The 25208-nt window shown below is 46.1% G+C and overlaps 3 protein-coding genes across 9 annotated transcripts in view; 2 read left to right on the top strand and 1 right to left on the bottom strand.

Annotated features, from left to right (window-relative positions):
* PHYHD1 (phytanoyl-CoA dioxygenase domain containing 1) overlaps positions 1-5293 on the top strand; it is an 11866-nt gene extending 6573 nt beyond the window's left edge. For both annotated transcript variants that reach the window (XM_026689955.2, XM_087943901.1), the window contains exons 6-12: positions 450-505; positions 929-991; positions 1269-1290; positions 1849-1977; positions 2085-2201; positions 4630-4756; positions 4889-5293. In XM_026689955.2, the coding sequence (XP_026545740.2) occupies positions 450-505; positions 929-991; positions 1269-1290; positions 1849-1977; positions 2085-2201; positions 4630-4756; positions 4889-4940 (566 nt within the window). In that variant the 3' untranslated portion in view covers positions 4941-5293. The remainder of the gene's footprint in view (positions 1-449; positions 506-928; positions 992-1268; positions 1291-1848; positions 1978-2084; positions 2202-4629; positions 4757-4888) is intronic.
* DOLK (dolichol kinase) lies at positions 4987-8557 on the bottom strand. Of its 3 annotated transcripts, none has more exons than XM_026689960.2 (2): positions 8461-8557; positions 4987-7911 (listed from the first exon to the last, which is right to left on the bottom strand). In XM_026689960.2, the coding sequence occupies exon 2, from the start codon at positions 7907-7909 to the stop codon at positions 6245-6247; it is 1665 nt and encodes a 554-aa protein (XP_026545745.1). In that variant the 5' UTR covers positions 7910-7911; positions 8461-8557; the 3' UTR covers positions 4987-6244. The 3 variants fall into 3 exon arrangements, with proteins under 3 accessions (XP_026545745.1, XP_087800026.1, XP_087800025.1); XM_087943900.1 differs by having other exon boundaries at positions 8465-8510; XM_087943899.1 differs by lacking the exon at positions 8461-8557 and adding an exon at positions 8259-8431.
* NUP188 (nucleoporin 188) overlaps positions 8523-25208 on the top strand; it is a 26910-nt gene continuing 10224 nt past the window's right edge. Inside the window, exons 1-27 of one of the 4 annotated variants that reach the window (XM_087943896.1) lie at positions 8523-8704; positions 10348-10402; positions 10964-11037; positions 11472-11556; positions 11828-11908; positions 12405-12449; positions 12938-13030; positions 13159-13278; positions 14108-14319; positions 14675-14789; positions 15022-15219; positions 15888-15977; positions 16467-16532; positions 17030-17149; positions 17702-17828; positions 18440-18595; positions 19323-19449; positions 19547-19634; positions 20694-20770; positions 20946-21060; positions 21444-21564; positions 21916-21982; positions 22262-22390; positions 22941-23071; positions 23284-23390; positions 24168-24374; positions 24942-25111. In XM_087943896.1, coding sequence (XP_087800022.1) covers positions 8538-8704; positions 10348-10402; positions 10964-11037; positions 11472-11556; positions 11828-11908; positions 12405-12449; positions 12938-13030; positions 13159-13278; positions 14108-14319; positions 14675-14789; positions 15022-15219; positions 15888-15977; positions 16467-16532; positions 17030-17149; positions 17702-17828; positions 18440-18595; positions 19323-19449; positions 19547-19634; positions 20694-20770; positions 20946-21060; positions 21444-21564; positions 21916-21982; positions 22262-22390; positions 22941-23071; positions 23284-23390; positions 24168-24374; positions 24942-25111 — 3143 coding nt within the window. In that variant the 5' untranslated portion in view covers positions 8523-8537. Of the gene's footprint in view, positions 8776-10347; positions 10403-10963; positions 11038-11471; positions 11557-11827; positions 11909-12404; positions 12450-12937; positions 13031-13158; positions 13279-14107; positions 14320-14674; positions 14790-15021; positions 15220-15887; positions 15978-16466; positions 16533-17029; positions 17150-17701; positions 17829-18439; positions 18596-19322; positions 19450-19546; positions 19635-20693; positions 20771-20945; positions 21061-21443; positions 21565-21915; positions 21983-22261; positions 22391-22940; positions 23072-23283; positions 23391-24167; positions 24375-24941; positions 25112-25208 lie in introns of all 4 variants that reach the window. The other 3 variants (XM_087943898.1, XM_026689953.2, XM_026689954.2) reach the window with 3 other exon arrangements.

A 25208-nucleotide genomic window follows, 5' to 3' on the forward strand; every position in this document is an offset into this window, starting at 1 on the left:
CGCTTGGCAACCGACTCGTATTTATGACAATGTCCCTTTTGTGAAGCCAGGTCAGATTCACTTAACCGTGTGACTGACTGAACCACTGCAGCGATGCCCTTAACAATTGTGGCAAGAAAGGGCGTAAAATGGGGCGAAACTCACTTGACAACGGTCTCACTTAGCGATAGAAATTTTGGAGCTCAGTTCTGGTCGCAAGTTGAGAACTACCTGTAATGAGTTTGCAAGTTACTAAAAATTCACTTTCCAGGTGTGATAAAAGAGAAATTTTCTCCCTGGCAAGTTTGAGTCAGTTCTCACCCGATTTTTGATAGGATTTTCAATAAGTAGCACTTACAATTTATTTTATTAAATTTATATGATGCCCATGTGACTTATTGATAAGGCAATTTATTACATCTATGCCATTATAATCAAAATGATTCTTATATCAACATGATTATTCCTAGCTCTGCATGCCTATGATCCTGTCTTCAAGCAAATGACCCACAGCGCTAAGGTGCAGGTGAGTTGAGTACTGGCTAACCCTGCAGGGCTGTTGTAGGAAGAGCAAACTCTGGCCCACACCACAAACCTCTCCTTCCTTTGGTTATAAGGCAGGAAATTGACTGGCATTGGCTCATCCCCCGTTTATTCAATCCTTCACAACGGCCCTGCGAAGTAGGCCTGCATAGATTCCCACAGGGAGTTGCATGCTGGGTTTTACAAGGCGATGTAAGGTTTTTACTGCCAGGATGGTTTAGTTAACAAGCCACAGTTCAAAGAACCGATCACTTAACCAATGTTGGTAACCTATCTGTGAGTGAGAGGGAAAATGCTTTTAACTCTGCTTTAATTGGCAAAAAGTTGGGAGGAAGTGTGTTTTCAGAGGCTGCAAGGGAAAAACGCAGAACAGTAACATTTTCTTACATTTTGGGACGTTCCGCAGGGTTTGGCAAGAAATTTGGGCCTGGAGAATCCCGTGGTGGTGCAAAGCATGTACATCTTCAAGGTACGTGAACACAGCCTTTTCAAAAAAAATATGCAGTTGGGGAATTCATGGAAGGGGGAGGGCTCCTCAGAGACCACCTAGTCCAACCTCCACCCGCAGTGGGAATCCACAGCTTAGAATCCCAGATCCTAAGGCTTGGAAGGCACCACAGAGACAATCTAGTCCAATTCTTTCCCCAAACCAGAAACTCATTATTACTGCAATGGATGAATTTTTTTTAAAAAAAATATATTTTCCCCTTCAGGTTTAATAGTCTTTTTTTAAACTCGTTTTACAGCAACCAGGCATTGGTGGGGAAGGTGAGTTTCTTATTATATGAACTTTCTATTAACTTTTTTCCCATGGGGGCTGCCCTAGAGATGTTGGACTGCAATTCCCATGGTCCCCTGCAGGAAAGGGAGTGAAAGTCACCATGCAGCTGAGTCTGTTCCTGTTGATCCCCAGACAGTGATACCCCCACCCAACCCAACCCTTGGGAGAGTCCCATTGATCCTGGGGGCATAGAAACTTGTGGGTGTTTCGTAAACTAAGGACCCTAATCACAAATGTGGTCAAATTTACTGTTAAAACAATCTTAATCAGCATTGCCTCTGAATTGGTAAGTTGTCAAGGATTCACACACTGTACACAGTGTGTGGTTCGGTTGTGAGTTTGTTGATCCGTTTTCTCCCGATTGCAATCCAAAGGGAGTCTGCCTGGATTGCACAGAATAAAATAGAATTGTTTTGGGGTTGTTGTTTTTTTTTTTTTAAGGATTGTTTTGAAGCCAGCTTACTGGACTTTGCAAACCGCGATCTGCAAACAAATTAGGATTGAAATTGCAGGGTGACTTCACGTGTCTTCTCTGCTCCTTTCAGTGGTGCCACATCAGGATGCGACTTTTCTGTACACAACGCCTTTGGGCAAAGTGACGGGCTTCTGGATCGCTCTGGAAAACGCCACCCAAGAAAATGGCTGTTTGTGGTTCATTCCCGGCTCACATACAGGTAAGCCATGAAGTTGCTGAGAATGGCTGCGAGTCGGGTATCCACTCAAGAAATTAATAAAAATCAAAAGGATCCCCTAAAGATCACCCTCCTGACTTGCTTTCCAGCTGGCATCACGCGGCGGATGGTCCGAACTCCCCCTGGGAGGATTCCTTGCACCGATTTCATCGGCACTGAGCGAGGGTATGAAAGCAGTCAGTTTGTCCCTGTGCCAGCGAGCAAAGGTAGGCTTGCACCGCTGACCAATCTAAGTGGACCGAGCCACATCTGAAGAATAAGCTTGGGAGGAAAATTAGTTCTCTTCTCATGGAAGTGGAAACGGAATTTGGGGGCCAGGACTGGGACACACAGATATGAGGGGTGCCTAAATCATCACCTATCATCTGCACGTCTGTAACTGTCTGGTTTCGGTTCTGCAACCCAACAAGACAGATACAGACTTCAGAGAGGAACTAGGACTGCAGAAAAAACAATGGCTACGAACCTGCCTCCAATCGAGGACCTGTTTGATGAGTCAAAAATATGAAAATATTTACAGACCCCTCACATCCCAGACATAAACTGTTTCAACTCCTACCCTCAAAACGACGCTATAGAGCCCTGCACACCAGAACAACTAGACACAAGGACAGTTTTTTCCCCAAATTTCATCGCTCTGCTAAACAAATAATTCCCTCAACACTGTCCAACTATTTACAAAGTCTGCACTACTGTCACTATTAATCTTCTCATCACTCTTTATCACCCATCCCCTCCCACTTGTGACTGTATGACTGTAACTTTGTCGCTTGTAGCCTAACGATTTATATTGACTGTTTCTTAGTATGATTTGATCGCTTATTTGTACCCTATGACTATTATTAAGTGTTGGACCTTATGATTCTTGACTCTTGACAAATGTATCTTTTGTTTTATGTACACTTAGAGCATTTGCACCAAGACAAATTCCTCATGTGTCCAACCACACTTGGCCAATAAAGAATTCTATTCTATTCTATTCTATTCTATTCTATTCTATTCTAAATTCTAAATTCTAAATTCTAAATTCTAAATTCTAATTCTATTCTATAATGCTATCATTTAGATCAAGTGTTTCCAAACCTGACCACTTTTAAGACTTTTGGGCTTCGACTGCCTGAATTCCCCAGCCAGCCGTTGGGAGTTGGAAGTCCGCAAGCGATAAAATTGCCAAATTTGGAGACCCCCTGAATCAGACCCATTTTAAATCTAGGTCTTTCCCTCCATTGAAGAAACCAAACCATTATAGTCCTTGAGTTAAAAAAAAATTGTTTAGTGACCGTTCAAAGTTACGGCGCTGAAAAAAGTGACTTATGCCCGTTTTTCACACTTAACAACTGTTGCAGGATCCCATGGTCATGTGATCAAAATCTGGCCACTTGGCAACTGATTCATATTTATGACGGTCCCGGGGTGTGTGTGTGTGTCCCTTTTGCGATCTTCTGACAAGCAAAGTCAACGGGAAGCCAGATTCTCTTAAAAACAGTGTCACAAAGGACTGCACCGATTCACTTCAGAACTGTGGCAAGAACGGCTGTAAAAATGTGGCAGAAGTCCCTTAACGAACTGCCTCGCTTTGCGACAGAAATTTTGGGCTCATTTGTGGTTGTTGAGGACAGGATCTGTTTTAGAGATTGGGTGGTATGATGCATCTTCTTTATTTTTGTAAGTCCTTTGCAAATTACTTGGAAATATTCTACTGTACAGGAGAAGCCATTATGGAGTTCAGCTTGACGAGTGACGTCAATAAAACTTGTCCTAGCTTCTCCCTGAAAAGTGTTGGGATTTCCCCACTTGCACAATTTTTGGCTTATCTCCCATACAAAGTGTAACTCAGCCTGCTTTTTTAACTAAATCAGCCCAAATTGGCCATATGCTGCCCCCTTCTGGGAAAAGCAATTCTAATAAAGAAACTGCTACCATTTGTTTAATAACTGTTCCAAATTACAACTGTGCTGGATAAAGTGGCTTACAACCAGTCCTCGCAGTTACGACCATTACAGCATTCCCCGTGGTCACTCCTGGTGCTTGCATTTAGACAGTCCTCAACTTATTGGAATTAAAAGTCGTAAGTCACGTTCATAATATTTTAATCTGTCGTTTTTACTATTTTTTTAACTTGTTTTATAACTTGCAAGTAGCCCAGAGTCAATTTCTAGGTGAGATGGGCGGCATGGAAATTTAATCAATAAAATTAAATGTCAAAGCTTCACGTGACTGGCCTGATGTTTTGACATTTTTTTTTTGCGGCAGTTAAACAAACATAGTGGTTCTTAAGTGAACACTGCAGTCATTAAATGAATCCATTGTCCCCAATGGACAGGGTTTTGTTTTTTTTTTTGGCTGGAAACGAAATGTCAATGCCAGAAAACCAGAAAAAAAAAAAAGGTAACAAATTGTCGTTTACATGACTGTGGGATGCTGCAAAGAGTCATAAAGGCAAGCCGAGTTGCCAAGTACCCAAAATGCAATCATCTCATTGCAGGGTATAAGTGTGGCTGTGGTTAAACTTTCAAAATGGGTGTTTAGCAACTCTGTGGGTTGCAACCTTGGTCGCTAAGCGAGTAGGCTGTAAGTCAAGGACTGCCTGTCCAGCTGGATGGTACATTTCACTCTTCTTTCACGGTGAACCAGGGGACTTAATCCTTATCCACGGCGAGGTGGTGCACAAAAGTGAAGGAAACTATTCTGAAGCGTCCCGAGAGGTTTACACTTTCCACCTGATGGAGGCCAAGGGCGCGGTTTGGAGCGCCGAGAACTGGTAAGCGGAAGGAGAGGGACAGGAGGGCTTTCTCCTGGGCAGTGCCACTCTTGCCAAGGCTTTCCCACCCCCAGTTGGTTCACTGGCACGGGAGTTCAGGAGCCATTTAACAGTTTTGCTCATTCATTTCAGGCTCCAACCAACTCTGGAACTGCCTTTCCCATCGCTGTACACGAGCAACTAAACCCGCAGAATCTCTTGCTTTGGCAGACCCCCACTTTTTTTGGGGGGGTGGGGGTGGGGGCTGATCTTCAGCTCTGCATCTGTAGCTGGGGAATTTCTGGCTCCAGCTTCACATCATCTCTGAATCAGCCTGTTCAGGGGAGTGTGGGCTTAAAAAATGAATTTGGCGTGGAATTAAGAGCATCAGATCCTGACCAAGGAAAGACAGACTGTAGTTTTTGCTCAGCAACGAATGTCACGGGGGACGTTGTGAAGAAAAAGGAGGCATGCAGGAAACCAGCACTGCTCCTGGCTTCTGAAAGGAGAGGCAAGTTAGAAACGCAATAAAATGTGGACTGGAATTCCGATTATGTACCTGCTGTGGATGACACTTTTAAGACTTTCTCAGAATTCAACAGCACGGAATAATTTATAACTCACCCTTTTAGAAATATCTTTTGATTTCCTGTAATTTCCAGTTTGGGTTAGGAGAAGATGGTCTAACTTTGCAGTTTGAACTAGCTGGAGGAAAGATTCCCCCAAACCTTGCCTCTTTGTGGTGCTTGCCTTGTTCTAGAAGATCCTTGGGATAGATGGGGCTGTGTTTGGCTTAGAGAGATATATGGAAAGGGGGGGGGGGTTTGATGGGCAAAATGGATGCCTTAAACCTCTAATGGCGCCCGTTTTGCTTTGAATAGCCTCCCAAGAATTTTAAAAAGACCCTGCTTTGCTGATGTCATAATCCTGATCACGATCCTCAAGAAAAATTAAAATTTATCCAATTCCATGTTAACCTGAAACAGAGATGTAACCATCCTCTCAAATCAGTTCACTTCCTGTTTTGTCAGCATCAGCCTGACCAGCCTTGTTAAAACTGTAACTCCCTTCTCTTTCTTTGGTTTGCCTTGCCTCCTTCTTCTAAGGGGTGAGATGATGAGACAGACTAGCCCAAAGTCACCCAGCTGGCTTTTGTGCCTAAGGCAGGGCTAGAACTTGGGGTGTCTGGCTTCAAGTCCAGTCGTTTGACTGCTTGAACAAACCTCTCCTGCTTAAGACAAAAAAGAACAAAACAACCCCTTGGAGGATGGCCACTCACAGTTTGAAAACCCTTGCTGCGTATTATACTGCAGAAGCCATGAAAAAAAACAAAAAACCACTAAGAAGAGCCTCATTATATTTCAGCTTTAAATAATGAACGTGCAATCACTTACAGGGAGGGGTGGTGGTGTCTCTTTTTGCTACCCTGGGCCAAAGACACCAAAGAAATACAGGATGGGCGTATCTGATTATGCTCCAGGAGGAAAAACATTATCCCCTCCAGGGTATCTAAAGCATCAGCAGGATGTGGAAGTAGAGAGGCAGGAGTAAATTGTCCACCTGGGTGGTGTAGGCTTCTAAAAACGACACCAGGGTGATGGAGATCAAGATCCAGGAGTAGCTGGTGTTCAGGTCTACAGAACTGTCAAAAATCACAATCAGGGCAACCGCAATGATTTGGGCAAATATGGCCGACATGGTTCCTTCAAAAGTTTTCTTGGTTCCCGGCCACTTGACTTCTCCCATCGTGCTGCCAAAGATGGAGGCGACCGAGTCCCCCACGCCTACAGCCAGAACCCCTGAGTAGGGAGCCAAGGCTCCTGCCCCCGTCAAGGCACCCTTGGGAGCGCATGGCCTGGGCACCAGCCACACCGGGAAGGACATCCCAAGCAGAAGGTAGATGTGAGTCAAGATCAAAGGCCCACTGTCCCGCTCGTCCAAGAACAGCGAGAGCAACTGCCGGAGCGTCTGTCCGAAGGGCTTGATGGTGAAGTAGCGGATATACTCTAGCAGAATGAAGACAGCCAGGCAGATGACGGACGCCAAGTACAACAGTTGCCGGTCGTAGATCAGCCCCGGGACGTAAGTGGCCACTACGATGAAATGAAAGTACTTCCGGACGACGGTTGAAGCTTGGTGTTTTTTAGAACCGGAGGACCGCTTGTTGTTTTGGTAGAGGACTATCGCGCAGGCCAGAGTAGCCAGGAGGGTCCAGTAGCACAGCAGGTAAATTCTGACCTGGGTTTGGGAGAGCATCTGGAAGAGCCACGTCAAGGGATTCCTGCGGATCAGGCGGTAGAGCCAAGGCATGACCACGCCGAGGCTGAGGACGGCGGTCATCATATGGAAGAACATGGAGGAGGTCCAGGTGGTGGAATCCATGAAGAAAAACAGCACCGCAAAGGAGAGGCCCAACAGAACCACTCCCACCACCACCACCAGGAGGAAAAAGTCCACAGGACTCCCTCGGTTCTCACTGACGTTCAGGGAGCGCTTGATGAGCTGGTTGAGGACGAAACTGAGGCCGGTCAGGATCAGGAGGGCCTCGCCAGGGGTGAAGCACCAAGGCAGCAGGTACAGCAGGATCATGCTGAGGTAGACGAAAATGAGCAACACCTCCAACACTTCGATCACTTCGGAGACGGTCAAGGAATGCTTCATGGTGTAGATGATCAGCGTTCCAGCAATCCCGGAGAGCACGCAGGTGTTCGTTGGCACCGGCTTGGTAATGCCCAAGGCGATCACTGAGAGGAAGAGGGCGATCATCATGCCGGTGGAGGCCACAATAATGCCCAGGCGCTCAAAGTACACAATGCCAGCCACTCGGCACCTTTCCTTCATCACAATGCCCAGCAGAGGGATGACCATGCAGGAGGGGAGGAGGCCACTGTTGGATGTGGTCCGGAACTGGAACACAGCCCCACCCAGGCGGAGGAGATGGTCCCACTTAAACTGGATGTAGAAGGCTTGGACAGCGAGGACCAGAGCAGACCATGAGAAGCGGTCCCAGACGACGCTGTGCACGCAAAGAACGATGGCAAACACCAGCAGCGATTCCACCAGGACCGGTTGGTTCCACATGGTGACGGTTACGTCTCGCAAGCGAAGGTTCTCCGCAGCTGCCCAGGGCGTTTCAAATGCAGGGCTGAAAGCTCCCTCCCTTGTTCGGATCATCCCTGGAAAATAAAAATAAAATCTTTTAAAGAAGCATATGGTAACACAATGGTGCACCCCATAACACCAACCAGCTGTCTTTAACCGGGTTCTTTTTAACAGAAGACAGAGCTGTGGCTCTCAATGGTCCGAGGCCTCCCTGTGCCCACCTCAGGCGATAATTATTACAGACTGTTAACAGGGTTGGAAGGGACCGTGTAGGTCATCTAGTCCAACCCTCTTCTCAATTCTTTGGCACCCCCTTCTCAAGGTGCGACTACCACCCTCCATCATTCCCCAGCCACCCTCGAGAGTCCAAGCCCGGCACTCCCAAGTTGGAAAGCGCCGTTTTGGCCCCAGCCTACCCTACCCTGCGGGGCTGTTGTGAAGCAGATCGTGGGGGGGGGGAGGAGGAGGAAGCCAAGCGGAGGACCCCGCCCGCCATGCATACTCCCGCCTTCTCCAGGGGGATGAGCTCTTGGGAGGAAAGCCGCCCTTACGACTCCATCCCGCCGCCCTCCGAGCCTTCCCTCCTCATCGCTCCGCCTCATCGCTTCCCTTGACCTACTCACCCACCCGGGCGCCGCCATCTTTGCGGTGACGACGACGGCGCGCGCCGGTGACGTCAGACGGGCGCACGTACACGCCTATGCCCACACGGGAGCGCGCCAGCTTTCCTAACGGTCGAGCGCTGGTGGGGGGAGGAAACCCCATCGCGCAGGCGCCACCCCGCCTTCTCTCCTTTTTTTCTTCTTTCAACTGGCGAGCCCCGCCCCCTTCCCCCTTTTCCTCCTCGCGGCTCGGCGGGCGAGCGAGGTAGGCGGGAGGGGAGGAAGGGGGTCACGTGGGAGGGGAGGCAAGATGGCGGCCGGCGGGCTGTCAGCGAGGTAGGAGCCGGCGGGGCGCGCGCGGTCGTTGTCGGAGCCCCTGAGGGGAGGAAGCGGCTGAGGGAAAGGCAGAGCCCGGCCGAAGCCCCGAGCCGAGCCCGCTCAGCCCCCTCCCGAGCTTTGGAGTGAGGGTCTTGCGGGTTGGAGGGGAGGGAGGACCCCTAGCGAAGCCCCCCCTCCATCCCCTGCCTATATTGCTGTTCATTTGAGGGCCGGGGGGGTTTATTTATCGCTATTTATTTGAAGGGATAAGCCTCCCAGGTCCAGCTGGACTCTTAATGTACACATCTTCCTTCCCTTCCAACAACAACCCTGTGAGGTGGGAAAGAGAAGGGAGGCGGTGGCTTGGGCGCCTAAGGCAGGACTCGAACTCAGATCTTTGGCTTTCCATTCCGGCAGCCTTTGGGGATGCCCCAAGCTGGCTTAATGGAATAACACTTTCCCCCCTGGAAGGAAGTGAATAATAATTCCCATTTGAGTAGGAAGAAGGCAGGGATATATTAAATATATATTTAACATTTTGAGTTGCCCCCAAAAGATCTCCAGGTAGGTCTCCATCGGTTCTGCTAAAAAGATCCCACAGGAAAGGATCCCCTGATTTGAATTTGAGTTCTTTGATTGGATCTGATTTGAATTTGAGCGCTTTGAACTGATGTTTCCTTGGAAAATAGGGTAATTGATTTCAGCTAGGTGGAAAGATGCAAGAAAAATATCAATAATTAACTTTCATCTGTATATTAATGAGCTGTTACAGGAAGAATATACATATAATTTAAATATAGGGATCACAGAGTAGTTAAGAGAAAGCAAAATAGAACCACAAAATCCTTTGTAAAAGTAACAAAAACATTTGTTTTAAAACTGTTACTTTTTCTGTTTTCCTCTGATAGAACCTCCCATTTTGCACCCAGGAAGTTCAAGAGCGTCTAAAACCACAATTGTGCATATGCCAGGCTCAAATGTACATTTGCTAGCATCTTGCTCACCACATTTTTGACTTGTTTTAAATGCAACCCAGTATCAATTTATAATTTGCCCTAAATTGAGCATTGCCTGATTTGAACATGCACTAATTGTGACCTACCTGTATGTATAGAAAGGCAGGATGACATAATAATTGTTCTGACTGTGCATTCTTTACACATTGGTGCTGTCTGACATTGTGACCGGCTGTAAGCATATGGTCCAGTATCTGCTCTGCTTCAATGGTTAGACGACCTAGACGTTGGTATTTCAACATAGATCTTTTTAAGATGTATATTTCATTCTGTTTTATTAATTTAGAAAATAGATGAAATGTTAATATGTATTGATAGTCCATGTGTGATATGTCATAAATAGCTAATGTGCTATCTGGGAGTATGGCTATTCCCCTTGATGCTTCTCAAAGTGGGCTAAGTGATGTGTTCATCCCTGCACATGAGAAAGTGTACACTAGTTGTGTTGTATTGATCCTGTGGGTTGGGCTGAGAGAAAAGCTGGCTTTGAGTCTTCCAACTGGCTTTCATGTCCAGAGAAATAGTTATGTGAGGTTTTAAAAGACTTTAAGGAATGTGTGGCTTTTATTTTAAGGAGCAGCAGAGAATTGTGGACCATTCTTTTGGGAAGATCAGCTTTGAGAGAACCGGTAAGCAATGTGGCTTAGGCTGTTTCCTTTGAAACCTCTCTAGTTTAGCATTAATCATGGCAACAATAGAGGGAGGCCTCTTTGATTAATGCAGATTCCTTAGGTTAATATTTTTGGTTCCTTGAAGTAACAAAACAAGATCTCTATGATGAATGTAGAGTCTGACAAGCATTGGCTCAAACCCAACAAGGATGCTGATTTGAACTTTTGTGACCTGCAAACTCGGTATGTCTCGTCATATAAAAACCACACCTCCTGAATATGACGATGAGCATGAACGAGATCATACTAAGACTATCATGGGATGGGATGGAATGTTACATGCTACATCCTAGAACTTCTGAGCATGTGGTGCTATTTCAAAGATGAACCAAATGATGTCAACCAATGAAAGAGTCCACAGGTCTTAAAAGTTGCCAAGGTTGGACATCCCACTGTACATTGGACACCCCACTGTACAACGCTTCTCCTTCCATCTATCCTGCTTTGCGAAACTAAGCAAACAGTTTTTTAACAGTTGAGAGGAATCTCTAGGTTCACCATCCTTTTGTCCTGATTTAGGCACAGATCGCAGAAGAGTTGAATAAACATTGGCAGAGGTTGCTTGAAGGACTTTGTTACTACAAACCACCCAGGTACAATAACCAGATGCTGGGTATCCAGCACAGCGCTAAAGTTAGGAAAAATCTGTAGAAACAGTGGGGTTTTTCCGGTCATGAACCTGCTTCTTCCTTTTAGAAATTCATCTAGTTTGAAATTTTAACAGAAAAAAACAGCAGACACAAAACTAAAAGATAACCCCTTTCCCCCAATGTTATTTAAATGAACTCTTAAGCGTTAAGACCTGATTCTTAGGTGTGACTGCAAAGTTAAGTGGGCCCCCTACCTTGTTTTTCTCTGGATTTTCTTTCCGAATTTGCTCATGTGTAGATAGTTTTATTTTAGATTTCCTTCAGGGCTTTTTGTAATGTTTATGGAATGTTTGTGGATATAGAAATAACCCACGTGTTAGATTAAGATTCACTTGGTTCCAAACAAATTAAACTGAACAACTGTTTCTTGCGTGTAGTTCCAATTCAGCAGAGATCGTGAAAGCTGATAAAAACGTCCCTGCTTCGTTGAAGGAACTGGGACTCAGAGTCAGCAAGTTTTTGGTAAGAAATACTTTCGAAAGTCACTCTGCTTTTTTGCTCGGCGTGTTTCAGGACGGGGGTGGAAGGAAATGCCAGAATTGGACGGAAGCTGGTTTCCCCCAGTCCTACTGTCTGAGTGGAGGTTTGTGACTGGGACTTTTGAAGTTTAATCGAGATGCTTTGCAGAACTTGGAGGCAGCACTGAAAATTAGGTGTTGTGCCGTTCTTCATTGTCCCGTCCCTCTCTCCGCAAAAACATGTAACGCAACTAAAAGTTTGTCTGCCATTGCAGGGTTTGGATGAGGAGCAAAGTGTGCAGCTCTTACAGTGTTACCTTCAAGAAGATTATAGGGGGACTAGAGACTCGCTAAAGGTGGGTAATGGCACACAGTCTCTCTCTTCTCCAGAACTTCCGTTGACAAGTGTGTCTTTGCATGGCTCTTGAAGGCTAGGAGTTTACACAGCAAGTTCTCACTGTGATGCCGTAAGCTTGCATTTCCACTTGGGGGTGAGGCCATAGATACCCGGAGGTACAAGCCATAAATACTAAGATTCATGGGAATTCTAGTCCCACCTTAGGCATGAAAACTGGTTGGGTGACTTTGGGGCCAGTCCCTCTCTTTCAGCCTAAGTGACTTCATAAACTTGTTGGGGGGAAAAGGAGGAGGAAGCAATGTTAGGTATGTTCACCTCTTTGACTTATTTATAAAAACAATAGATGGGGTAAAACATACATACATCCATGCTATTCATTCCTTGATGATTATAGCCAAAATCTAAATGGGGACATACCTTTCCCCGTTGTTTGTATCTCTGTCCAAGCCTCAACTCATTCTGACTGTTTCCTCGCATTCCCTTTTCGTTTCTAGACCGTGCTCCAAGATGACAGGCAGAGCCAAACTCTGCTACTGAAGGTGAGTCCTCTCTATATCCTTGCCAGGGACCCTGCTCCCATCTCCACTGCTTTTGTACCAAGTCTTTTATTGTTGTTGGGGCACGGGGTGTGTGTGTGTGTTTGACTCGATACAGCAGAGAGGATCGAAGTTCTAAGTAAGAAATGCTGGCTCTTGCCACTTGCTCCTGATCTGCCCCTAGTGGCTTCTTGTTATTATTTTGGATAATATTTTTATCCCCCTTTTCCAAGTGAGAAAGAAAATTATCCAAAAGCCCAGTGACAAAACAAGAAACCACAATCTATTACGATGAGGGTGAAAAACAACATTGTTCACAGATAATGTACCGGGGTGGGTTTGTGTGAAAAAATAAATAGCAAATGAAACCCCTGCTAATCAGAGGTTCACGTGGGATGGAAACTGGGAATTAAGCAAAGAGACTGTGTGGAAGCAAACGTGAAAATGCAGAGAGAGCTGCTGTGAAAAAGACAACAAATATGTATTCACAGATTGCTGATTACTACTATGAGGAAAGGTTTTGTATTCTTCGGTGTGTTCTTCACATCCTCACTTATTTCCAGGATGAGAGGCACCCTTACATGGTATGTATTGGCTTCCTTTGACTCCTTCTGATATTCTGGTATAATGTTTAAAAAATGACATACAAGTACAAAACGGATGAAACAGCCTCTTAATTATTATTTTTTCCAACCTTGGTTTTGCTATGAAGGTCCCATATTCGCAGTGTATGGAAAAGCTGGATAAGGAGCTGGTTCCTAATTATCGGAAACAATTTGAAGAGCTGTATAAAGCAGAAGCGCCTACATGGGAGACACATGGAAGTCTGATGGTATTTTTTGTTTCATTCATACTTTACTTCCATAAATTGTGCAGCGCATTTCTGGTTCTATAAGGAGAACGTGTGGATGGTAGCAGGATCGCATTTACACTTCTCCTGAACAAAACTTTTTGTCCAATTTAACGTGTTGCTTTGTCCACTTAAGAAATCTCAAAACTGGGAAAATAAATGGGAAATAATACATTATTTTTTTAAAAAAAAAACCGATTGCTTTTTTAAAAAAATCTTGGGAGGAATTGGGAGTTTCCCCCCCTCCTTTTCTATTTCTTTAGAATAGAATAGAATAGAATAGAATAGAATAGAATAGAATAGAATAGAATAGAATAGAATTCTTTATTGGCCAAGTGTGATTGGACACACAAGGAATTTGTCTTTGGTGCAAATGCTCTCAGTGTACATAAAAGAAAAGATTCATTCGTCAAGAGTCAAGAATCATCAGGGACAACACTTAATGATAGTCATAGGATACGACAAGCAATCAAATCATACAGTCAGTATAAATCGTAAGGATACAAGTGACAAAGTTACAGTCCTACAGTCACAAGTGGGAGAGGATGGGTGATGAGGATGATGAGAAGATTAATAGTAACAGTAGTGCAGACTTTGTAAATAGTTGAACAGTGTTGAGGGAATTATTTGTTTAGCAGAGTGATGGCTATCGGGAAAAAACAATTCTTTATCGATAGGTATAGCTACAGTTTGCCTGCTCAGACATTTGAAAAGGAGATAGTACCATTCACTGCCCTACCAGACCCTCTGTCTAAAAATCCTCCAGCTAACTATGTTTTAACAACCTGTGACTTCTGCTTCTTGCCCACAGACGGAGCGGCAAGTGTCTCGCTGGTTCGTGCAGTGCCTCCGCGAACAGTCCATGCTGCTGGAGATCATCTTCCTCTACTACGCCTATTTTGAGATGACCCCGGAGGAGCTGCTGACGTTTGCCAAGATGTTCAAGGACCAGGGCTTTGGTTCTCGCCAGACCAACCGGCACCTGGTGGATGAAAGCATGGACCCCCTGGTGGATCGGATTGGGTGAGTGGGCGCCACGCACTGCAGGGACCGGTGAACCGTGACGGGCCACGGACTATTCTAGATAAAGGTATGCAAGTCGGTGCATGGAAGGAGAACAGCTGTAAGTAGCCCTTGCCTTAGCGGTCAAAACTGGGACCTGCAGCTCCACGTCTACATGACTGCAAATGGGTCTATGGCCTCGCTCCCGCTGAGGTCGTTAAAGCGAATCACCCACAGTGTGGCTTTTTCTTTTTTTTTTAATCAGAAAGCAAAACGAGCTAAATAATGGTTTGTTTGAGAGGTGAATCTTTTCAGGCCGTTCTGATTTCTTCGTGTTTTGTCTCCTTCTCTCCCCCTCCATAAACGTGCTTTTCAGGTACTTCAGTGCTCTAATTCTGGTGGAAGGCATGGAAATCGACTCCTTACATGAACGTTTGTTGGATGACAGGAAGGAGGAACATAAGTTCGCTGGCAACGGACAGATCCGCCAGGTAAATCCCTCGCAAAATCTGGGATGGTTCACTATACTCCTCCTCCTTCCCACAGCAACAACCCTGCGAGGTGGAATTGGTCTGAGAGAGAGAGAGAGAGATTGGCTCAAGGTCACCCACCCGGCTTTTGTGCCTGAGGCGGGACTAGAACTCACCGTCTCCTGGTTTCTAGTCCAGCATTTTCACTGCTCTGCCAGGCTGGTTTGACACACCATCCATTTCTTCCCAACAGGAAATGGACCGCCTGCTACTGACCCTGGGGGACGTCCCCCATCACGCCCCTGTCCTCTTGGCCTGGGCTTTACTCCGCCACACACTGAGCACTGATGGGTCAAGCGGGGTGATCCGGCGGATGGGAAGCACCGCCATCCAAATGAACGTCTTTCAGTATTTGACCAAGCTGCTCCGAGCCATCAGTTCTGAAGGAAATGTGAGTCTCTCGCCCAGAAGAAATATATATATATATTTATAACGTTTAATAGCTTCAAGGCTGAGAGGCCTCCGAGCCCCATTATTATTACTTTTTGTAACCTTGGGATTCTGTTCAGGTCACCACACAATTTCATCCTTTCCCGTGCCAGGAAAAGAAGTAGATTTAAGCGTTTGCTAGGTTTAGCCCATTGATTTTCCAGCAAAGAGAGGAAAAAGAAAACGTAGTATTTGTAGCTGTATATATCGGTAACTAAACAGATTGCGGGTGGGGAATAAAAACTCTTCAGGCAGTCCTCGTTTAGTGACAGTGCAAGCAGTTCTCGTTTAGCAACCACCACTGGGACTGGGAACTCAGTTAAGTAAAGGGGTCACTAGCTGAAATTTTGTTTATGATTTTAGTTCACTTTCTGTTTGCTTACAAACTGGATTGCATTGGTTGCAGTTATTTTTTCATCACCCTTGTAACTGCGAACAGTTGCTAAACGAGGCTGTCGCTAAGCAAGAACTAATCTGTCTAACTGCGGCGAGAAAGGTCATAAAATGGGGCACAATTCGCTTATCAAATGTCTCCCTTAGCAACAGAAACATTGGGCTCAGTTGTGGTCGTAAGTTTGAGGACTACCTGTATTTCCACGGCTTTGGCTGTGAAACGCTCTTTGTTTGCAGTGTATTTCCAGCACCGCCTCCATGTGCGTTTACGGCCTCCTGTCCTTCGTGCTAACTTCCCTGGAGCTGCACACCCTCGGCAATCAGCAGGTAAGAGCCCAGGGCTTCAGATGCAAAAGGTGGCCCGGCCACGCCTACTCAGAGATTGGCCTAAATGAAGGTGTCCAACCTTGGCAAGACAGGTGGAATTCAACTCCCAGAATTCCCCAGCCAGCCAGTTGGAAATCAGTTTTGGCTGTGCCTTTTCCACAGATAATTAATTAGTTATATTAAGAGTGTAATATAGCCTAGAGCAAGGGTCTTCAAACTTGGCAAGTTTAAGACTTGTGGACTTCAACTCCCAGAATTCCTGAGCTAACATGACCGGAGGAGGAATTCTGGGGGTTGAAGTCCACAAGTCTTAAACTTGCCAAGTTGGAAGACCCCTGGCCTAGAGGAACCTTTCACTGTAGTTTCTTATGACATGTCTTTAAATCTTAAGGTATTCACATCTAGGGTACCAAATATAATGTGACATATGAGTTTCTCTGTTCATGCCTCTTTTTTTTCTTTCTCTCCCTTCCCGTTTATTTTTTCAAGGACATAATTGACACTGCGTGTGAAGTTTTGGCTTCTTCCAGCATTCCTCCCTTGTTCTGGAAAACGGTGAGCCTGCTCTGGAAGCGACACTTGATCTGTGTTTCCTTTTGAGTCACTCTTTCTGAAAATGTGGGGAGAAACCATCCCCCTTTTGGCATCGGCAGAACTTAGCTGGTCTTCTGCCTGAGAGTTCTAAGGTTCTAGGAGACCAGGAAATGATTTAAAAGATTCCTTCAGGGAAAAATGGTTGAAAAAGCTACTTTTTACCAGGGGGAAAAATAGCCCTCAATAGTAAACACTGTTTCTCCATTTTCTCTCTTTTTTTAAAAGAAAAAGAAATATGTGTAGGTACATACAATTTTGGTTCTCTCTCTGTATGCTTTCTTCAGGAAAAGTCGTAAGTTAAGGACAACCAGTAGATAAAATGAGATTCTATCCTTTTTTAAGGCCAGTATTTGAAACAGAGCAGTAGATCCATTTCACACCAAAGCTAGTAAGCAAGAACATGTTGCAAAACAATGTCTGTTTTTGACAACTTCTGTGTTTTCTGCTTCTCATCCCAGGAACCAACAGCAGGACTGGGCATTATTTTGGATAGCGTGTGTGGCATGTTTCCACACCTCCTCTCTCCTCTTCTTCAGTTACTCACTGCGCTTGTTTCAGACAAGTCAACGGCAAAAAAGGTACATATGAAAGTCGGAGAGAAATCAGTTTTTGTTGCTATAAAAGGATACTTTAAGGAGACCCTTAAGTTTCTCTCTTTAGAAATTGGGCTAAGGTGATCCTTTTCACAGAACCTGGGGATTGTTCGTGTCTTCCTTCCTTCCTTCCTTCCTTCCCTTCCTTCCTTCCTTCCTTCCTTCCTTCCCTTCCTTCCCTGATTGTTGGGGGCAATAGGCTGACTCCGTAAACTTCTTAGAGAAGGCGGTAAAGCACCGTGAAGCGGTACATAAGTCAGGGCTATTGTTATTGCTACTAGAAATGCTCCTTATTGTAGTGAAGTAGAATAACAGAATTTTGAAAGCCTGTCAAAGTTCTTCCCTGTCTCACTTGATCTAAACAGAATCAAGGAAGAGTTTTGTCGAGTTTCTTCCTCATGTTTGCACCTGTCTTATTGGTCAATTTTTTTCTGCCACCTCCTTTTTAATGACATGTCTTCCCAAGGCCATCTATTGGTTCCTTTCTGCCAGCTTCTCTTCATGAGCCCGTCTTCCCTCTCTTCCCCCACCCTAAAGGTTTACACGTTTTTGGACAAGATGTCATTCTATATCGAGCTTTATAAGCACAAGCCAGCAGATGTCATCTCTCACGAAGACGGGACCCTCTGGAGGAGGCTGAACCCCAAATTGCTGTACCCCCTTGGTAAGAGATGCATTGGGACCCCCCGTTCTTCCTTCAAACACACATGCTTGCCTATATCCGTGGGTCCTTGGTGCTCTCTGAGCCTGGTGACTTTTTTGCAGACATTTCTTTAGCAAACTAGGTTACACCATCAGTGCTACAAGGGGAATGGGGTTTGTCTAATGCTCATTAAGAAAAGAGCAAACCCCATTCCCTTCTAGCCCCGAGGAGGTTCCCTAGATGGGTAATGAAAACACCTGCAAGGAAACCATCCAGGTCAGAGAGCACCAGGGACCCCACAGTCCTCCACCACCACCACTCCACAAACCCCACTCCCTTCTAGCACTGATGATGTTCCCTAGTTGGGTCATGAAACGTCAGCAAGGAACCCACCCAGCTCAGAGAGCATCAAGGACCCCACAGTTCAATCTTGAGCTGCAAATATTCTCTTCATTTCTAACGTCCACCTTCTACTGTCCGGCCAAATTAACGCTTCTGAAATGAACCACTTGGGCCTCCGATATCCCACCGACAGTCTTGTTAAGGACATTTGGTGGAGACATCCTCTTTGTCCAAAACGCCTGGTTTTATTCCACTTTCTTTTCTTTTCTCCCCCCTCCCCACCCTTTCAGGGGCAGGTCAAACCAACCTTCGGATCCCTCAAGGAACGGTTGGGCAGGTGATACTGGACGACCGGGCCTATTTGGTACGCTGGGAGTATTCTTACAGCAGCTGGACACTCTTCACCTGCGAAATTGAGATGCTGTTGCATGTGGTGTCAACGGCTGGTGAGTTTCCGGAACTTCGAGGGGCTGTTGGAGCAGGGCTGTTCCTGGGCTTTGAGGGCAGCACTTTGGTTGGAAGATAAAGACACCCCCCACACACACATGGGAGCCTCTCCGACTATTCCAACAGGGATGGGGGAAAAGACATACCGGGAGTTCTTCCTTCCTTCTGGCTGCATTCTAAGCCTGGACGAACTCCGAAAAGGTCCTCCTGGCCAACATTTGAAGTTGTGATGAGCGCTGCTGTCCCCTGGGGCCAGGTGGCTGTATCGTAGGGCATTTGGCAACTGGCCTGCAGGGCTCGATTATGGTCGTAACTCAAGGACTGCCTCTGCCTGATCAGACCATAAATCCTTGAACCTTCCAATTTATGTATTCTGTTGGGCAAAACTGGACTAGAGAACCATGTATTAGCTTCCTTTTTTTTTTGTTCTTTCTTTGCTATTGGATCAAACCGTGATTTGTGTTTCCAAAACAAACATGCTTTCATAATGTCACTCATCTTTGTCATTTTTTAAATCAATTTCAGTGTTAACATTCGTTGTTTTAATGTTTTATCCTGTTGCTTTTATTGATTGCAGGCTTCCCCCAGTCGCTTCTAGGTGAAATGGATGGGATAGAAGTTTAATAAGCATATAAAATAAAACTTTTGCGTTTTGCTTTTTGAGGGACCTGGGTTCACCGCAGAAAAGAGCCGTCAATCTACCTTGTACTCTCTCCTCTTTCTCAGATGTCCTCCAGCATTGCCAGAGGGTCAAGCCCATCATCGACCTGGTTCACAAAGTCATCAGCACCGATGTGTCCATTGCCGATTGCCTCCTGCCCATCACCTCCCGGATCTACATGCTGCTGCACAGGTGAGCCCTGGAGTGTCCACGGGGACTCCTGCTTCCCTCCGGAGGCAGAACTGGGGCTTCACCTTCGGCTCTTTGGCTCTTTTCCTTTTTTTTGCAGGTTAACCACTGTGATTTCTCCCCCGGTCGACATCATCGCCTCTTGTGTCAAATGTTTGACGGTCCTGGCTTCCCGGATGCCTGCCAAGGTAAGAGAGCCTCGGTCATTTTTGTTCTGTTGGTGTCACGTGGCTGATACAAAGGTACAAAATGAGATCCCAAACTGGGATTGGCCCTGCCCCACTTGTGACGGCAGAAGAGGCACGCGGAGGGTCTCAACAGGCCGATTATTCCGTCAGGTGGGGTCCAGGTGGAGAGCCTTCTCTGCTGGGGCTCCTGCCCTCTGGAACGAACACACACACACACACACACACCCCGATGTGAGGTTGGCCCCAGCCTTCCTACCTTTTCCTAAGGGCCTAACAGACCTGGCTGTGCCATTCGGCTTGGGACCCCAGTGGGGGAAACAGTGCAATGGAGGTGGCTTGATTGAGTAATAACGGGTCTCCCGTCCCCTCCCACTCTGCCCATGTGTCCTTGGTTTTAATATCTATTTTTTTTTAAAATTTTAAAACGAACTTTATTTGCAAAAGATGAAAAAGATATAAACCTACAAATATACAGAAATAAAAAATAGTAAACGTACTAATAGAACAGTAAACATATTTCTTTCTATTACATTTGATATTAGGTTTGATAGTTCATAATAAACAATAGTAAATAATAATTGGCAAGTATTCCTTGTCTCTTATAGATAACATTAATTAATAAATAACACCTGTTGCTCTACTATTGCTATTGGATTATAACTGTATTATTTAATCAATAAAACCTTCATAATGTTTATGTATTAGGAGAGAAGCTTGAAGCCATTATTTTATACATTCAATATCTACAACTGTATATAATATGTTTCCTGGGTTCATTTGTTCTGTACATTCTTTTTCTTGCATTCTACCCAGTTGTACCATTTATTCCAGACCAGATAGCACTCTGAATCATCCTTCCCATTTAAATGTGAGCCTCTCCATTTCGGCACATTCATAAAATTTTTTGAATAATAATGTGTATCGGTGGTACATTGGGCCTTTCCTCTTGGTTTTAATATCTATTTATGTTTTAACTGTATCTGTAAGTTACCCTATGGTAAGATGGGCATCCAGTAAATTTTATAAATAATAAATAAGATTTCTGACCTTTCTCCCCAGGTCTGGACTGATCTGCATCATACAGGCTTTTTACCTTTTGTGGCAAATCCGGTTTCTAATATGAGTCGCATGATCAGGTAATTTGCTGTATGGAAAGAGAGCTAAGAGTCAGCTGGCCCTATTATTTACAATACCCCCTGCCACTTGTATACGAGAAAGAGATCAAACCCCCCCCCCCCAATTCTCTTCTAGCATCGATGCTAGAGCATCTCCCAGCCTGCTGACTCTTGGGGTCTCTCTTTTTCTCCCCAGCGCGGAGGGAATGAACGCTGGAGGCTATGGGAATCTGCTGATGGGCATCGAGCAGCCCCAAGGAGAATATGGCGTGACAATCTCCTTCCTGAATTTAGTCATAACGCTTGTCCGGGTATGTGGAGAGAGAGGCTGGGGGGGGGGAGAGAAATTAGATAGATAAAGAGAGAGAGAGAGAGGAGAGAGATTAGATAAGAAAGAGGAGAGATGAGAGAGAGAAAGAGAGAGAGATAGATAAGAAAGAGAGAGAGATTAGATAGATATGTGTGTGTGAGAGAGAGAGAGAGAGAGAAAGAGAAGAGAGATAGATAAGAAAGAGAGAGAGATTAGATAGATAGATATATCTGAGAGAAAGAGAGAGAGAGAGAGAGAGAGAAAGAGCACCTCTCATCCCTTTTTGGTACCATGGTCCCATAAAGACTTTGCTACTTAATTTTCATCTGGGTGATTGAGTGGCGGAACGCCCCATTCAACTCTCCTTCTGGCTGTTTTCTTCAGGGGCAGCTGGGCAGCACCCAGAGCCAGGGCCTGGTGCCTTGCATCGTGTTTGTCCTGAAGGAGATGCTGCCAAATTATCACAAGTGGCGCTATAACTCCCATGGAGTGAGAGAAAAAATAGGTAAGCAGGACTCTTCCCCCTCTCCCCCCCCCCACACACAAAAGGAGTGAGATTTAACCTGTTGCCTTTTCGGGATTCTTCCTTGGCATTGGTAGGTTTCCCCTGAGGGTCTCAAGGGCAGAAAACTCTGCCAAGTTTTCCAGGTCACCAAGGACCGTGTGTCTCCACTTTAGCCACTTTTAAGAGGCGTGGACTTCAACTCCCAGAATTCCTCAGCCAGAATCCTGGGAGTTGAAGTCCACACCTCTTAAAGAAAGGCTGAGGTGGATAAAGAGTCCTGGGAGGAGAGCTGAGAGTGTTCAATTCCAACTCCCTTCTGGAAAACGGTGCGTCTTTTTCCCCTTGTTTCAGGATATCTTATCCTCCAGCTGATCCATGCAATTCTGAATCTGTGCCCTGAAATGGATCCTCGTAGCAGGTGAGGTCGGTTTCTTTCAGCAACCTGATATCCTGGATACGTTCATTCTGAGGCCTTACCCTCTTTCATCCGCTGTACCTGCAGCTTTATTCCTTCTTCCGGCTGCCTGAAAGTTAAATCCACCTTCCATTCTTCTTAACCATGATGCTAAGCTTCTAGTCCTCCTTGTGGACTGGAGTAAAGCAAGCCTCTTTGCATTCCTGGTGTGAGGTCGAAGCTCATCCAGATGTTCGTCCCGTAGAAAGTTGAGCTTTCTCTTTTTTTCTCTCTCCTTTTTTCCAGTGCCCCCAGCCTCCAGTCCCTTTGCATCTTCAGCCTGGCCAATACAGAAGCAGGCCAGGCGGTCATCAGCATCATGGGCATCGGGGTGGACACCATCGATATGGTGATGGCCAGCCAGTCCTGCAGGTGAGGAGGCCCTGTGTTTTCTTAGGGTTTGAGCACTCTTGGCATTGCCGAGGGGCGTTCGTTCTTAGATTCTCAGCGCTCCAGAAGAAGGGATTGGATCTATTCTCCAAAGCACCTGAGGGCAGGATAAGAAGTTACGGACGGGATCTTATCACAGAGAGAGAGAGAGAGATCCAGCCTAGAATTCAGGGAGAATTCTGTTAATTCTACAATTAATCAGTGGAATGGCTTGCCTCCAGAAGTTGTGGATGCTCCATCACTGGAGGTTTTCAAGAAGACGACACCGGACAATCTTTGTCCGGAATGGTACTGGGTCTCCAGCTTCAGCAGGGGGTTAGACTAGGAGGCCTCCAAGGTCCCTTCCAACCCTATGAGTCTACGTTCTGTGACTTGGCTCTGCCAAGTGGCCCCGGGGGGAGTGGGCGGTGTGTCCCAAGAGTGCCATGCCACCCTGTGGGCGATTCTGCTTTTCATGTCCTTTGGTTGCTGGTGCAATTCTGAGCAGAAATAGGAACGGGTTTTAACATGGTTCTTCTTCCTGGCAACCCAGTGATGGGGAATCTCAGGGCCAGCTGCTGATCCAGACGGTGAAACTGGCATTCTCCGTCACCAACAACGTCATCCGGTTGAAGCCGCCCTCCAGCGTCGTGTCACCCCTGGAACACGCCCTGACTCAGCACGGTAGGTTCTTTCTTGCTGCCCTTGGAGGAATGGCTTTATCTTCTGCACGAACCATTTGCGCGTCACAGGTAGAATTTTTGTATTAATTCTCAGCTGACCGAGCAAAGGTTTTTGGGTCCTGCTAATCCTGTGGAGAAAATCAATTGCCTGTTGATCAATCCTTTCTTTGCATGTGTTTTACTCTCTCTGGTTCTCTGCCCTCCCGAACCCAGGGGCCCACCGGAACAATCTGATCGCCGTCTTAGCCAAGTACATCTACCATAAACACGACCCAGCCTTGCCCCGGCTAGCCATCCAGCTCCTGAAGCGGCTGGCAACGGTAAGTGTGTCCTTTTTCTTCTTCTCACACTCTCCATTGCTTCCCTTGCTTCTTGAACCTGTCCCAGCCAAGTTACGGAGCAGGGTTTCCAGCGACTTCTGTGTCTTAAGTTGAATGGGTGATAGCGTGTCAAACTTAAACGTGGACCTCTAATGGTGCAATTTGTTGTAGGAAAAGAGCAGGCAGAGCTGCGGGGAGGGGGGGTAGAGTTAAGTAAGTCATTAGCTTAGAATTGCTGCATTCCCACAAACTCTCTACGTCTTAATTCCTTTTGCATTCAGCTGACCGAATTTAGTATTCTTGTGTACAGGTTTGAGCAATAAATCTTCTTAATTGGAAGTCTGTGGAGATTCTCCATCATTCAGGTGAAGGTTGTCCAAAATGTGCTTTTTTTTCCAAAATGCAACTGGACTTTCTTGGGTTTTTTTTCCTCGAAAACATTTTGCTTCCCCTCTAAGAAGCTTCTTCACTTCTAACTAAAAACTAATGGACTTAATGAATGTTTTGAAGGGGGGGAAAAATCCAAGAGACTCCAGTTGCCTTTTGGAAAAACGTACCTTTGGGTGAACGAATGATCCTGATTCTTTGCATCTCAAGCCCAATTGAGATGATAGTCAGGTTGAAGTCCACACATCGTACATTCGTGGAGAAGCACATTGTGTTACAATGAACCCTCCCATAAACTACGGGGCAGTGCGCCCTTCCTGTGCTGTGGGGCACCTGGTGTGTGGCATCAATGCCCTCCCTTCCTCATCTTTCCTCCTTTCTCCCCCATAGGTGGCTCCCATGTCCGTCTACGCCTGCCTCGGCAGCGACGCCTCTGCCATCCGCGATGCCTTCCTGACCCGCCTGCAGAGCAGGATTGAGGACATGCGCATTAAAGTCATGATCCTTGACTTCCTCACGGTGGCCGTGGAAACCCAGCCCGGCCTGATCGAACTGTTTCTTAACCTGGAAGTGAAAGACGGGAGTGAGGGCTGTAAGGTAACGCCCAGTGGAGGCTCTTCGCTAGGAAACGTCCCCTAATTAAAGCCATTCATACAATGAAATGCCCTTATTTTTGCAAATTAGAGGCAGTTCTCGACTTAACATCTGGGAATGGCCCTCGCGAAACAAATGTGACCATTCATTGAGCCAGGACTGATCATCATGGCCTTTTTTTGGACGCAGTTGTTAAGCGACTCTGTTAGTTGAATCATGTCTTTAAGCAAATCTAGCTTCCCCGTTGACTTTTTTTGGGAAGTCGACTGGAAAAGTTGCAGATTGCGATCACAGGGCCCCCAGGACAGTTGCAAAGACATGCTGGTTGGAAAGCACCCAGGTCAATAAAGGGACTCTTCTTTGCTTATTTGACTGTGTTGCCATGGGTGCCACGCCCTGGGTCATCACAGGTAGCTTTTGACTTACGATCACAACTGTTCTCGTATCACCGGACTGAAATAGCCCGTGCTAGGTTTCAAGGTGGCTTTTTTAACTGTCGGCTCTCAATTCCGTTTTTGTGGCCTGAACCCCCGGGATCTGGATCTGTTCTCCTTCCCTCTTCCCTCCCAGGAGTTCAGCTTAGGGGAATGGAGCTGCCTTCACGTGGTCCTGGAGCTGATTGACTCCAAACAGCAGGAGCGCTACTGGTGCCCCCCGCTTCTGCAACGAGCCACCGTCGCTTTTCTCCACGCCCTGTGGCAGGACCGACGAGACAGCGCCATGCTGGTCCTCCGGAACAAGTGAGTGAACCCCGGTCTCTCTCTCTCTCTCTCTCTCTCTCTCTCCCTCTCCTCTCTCTCTCTCTCCCTCTCTCCCTCCCTCCCTCCCTCTCTCTCT

Source organism: Notechis scutatus, chromosome 15 (genome assembly GCF_049901735.1).
Source record: "Notechis scutatus isolate UNSWTSFEM ecotype Mainland chromosome 15, rNotScu1.2, whole genome shotgun sequence".
Lineage (NCBI taxonomy): Eukaryota > Metazoa > Chordata > Lepidosauria > Squamata > Elapidae > Notechis > Notechis scutatus.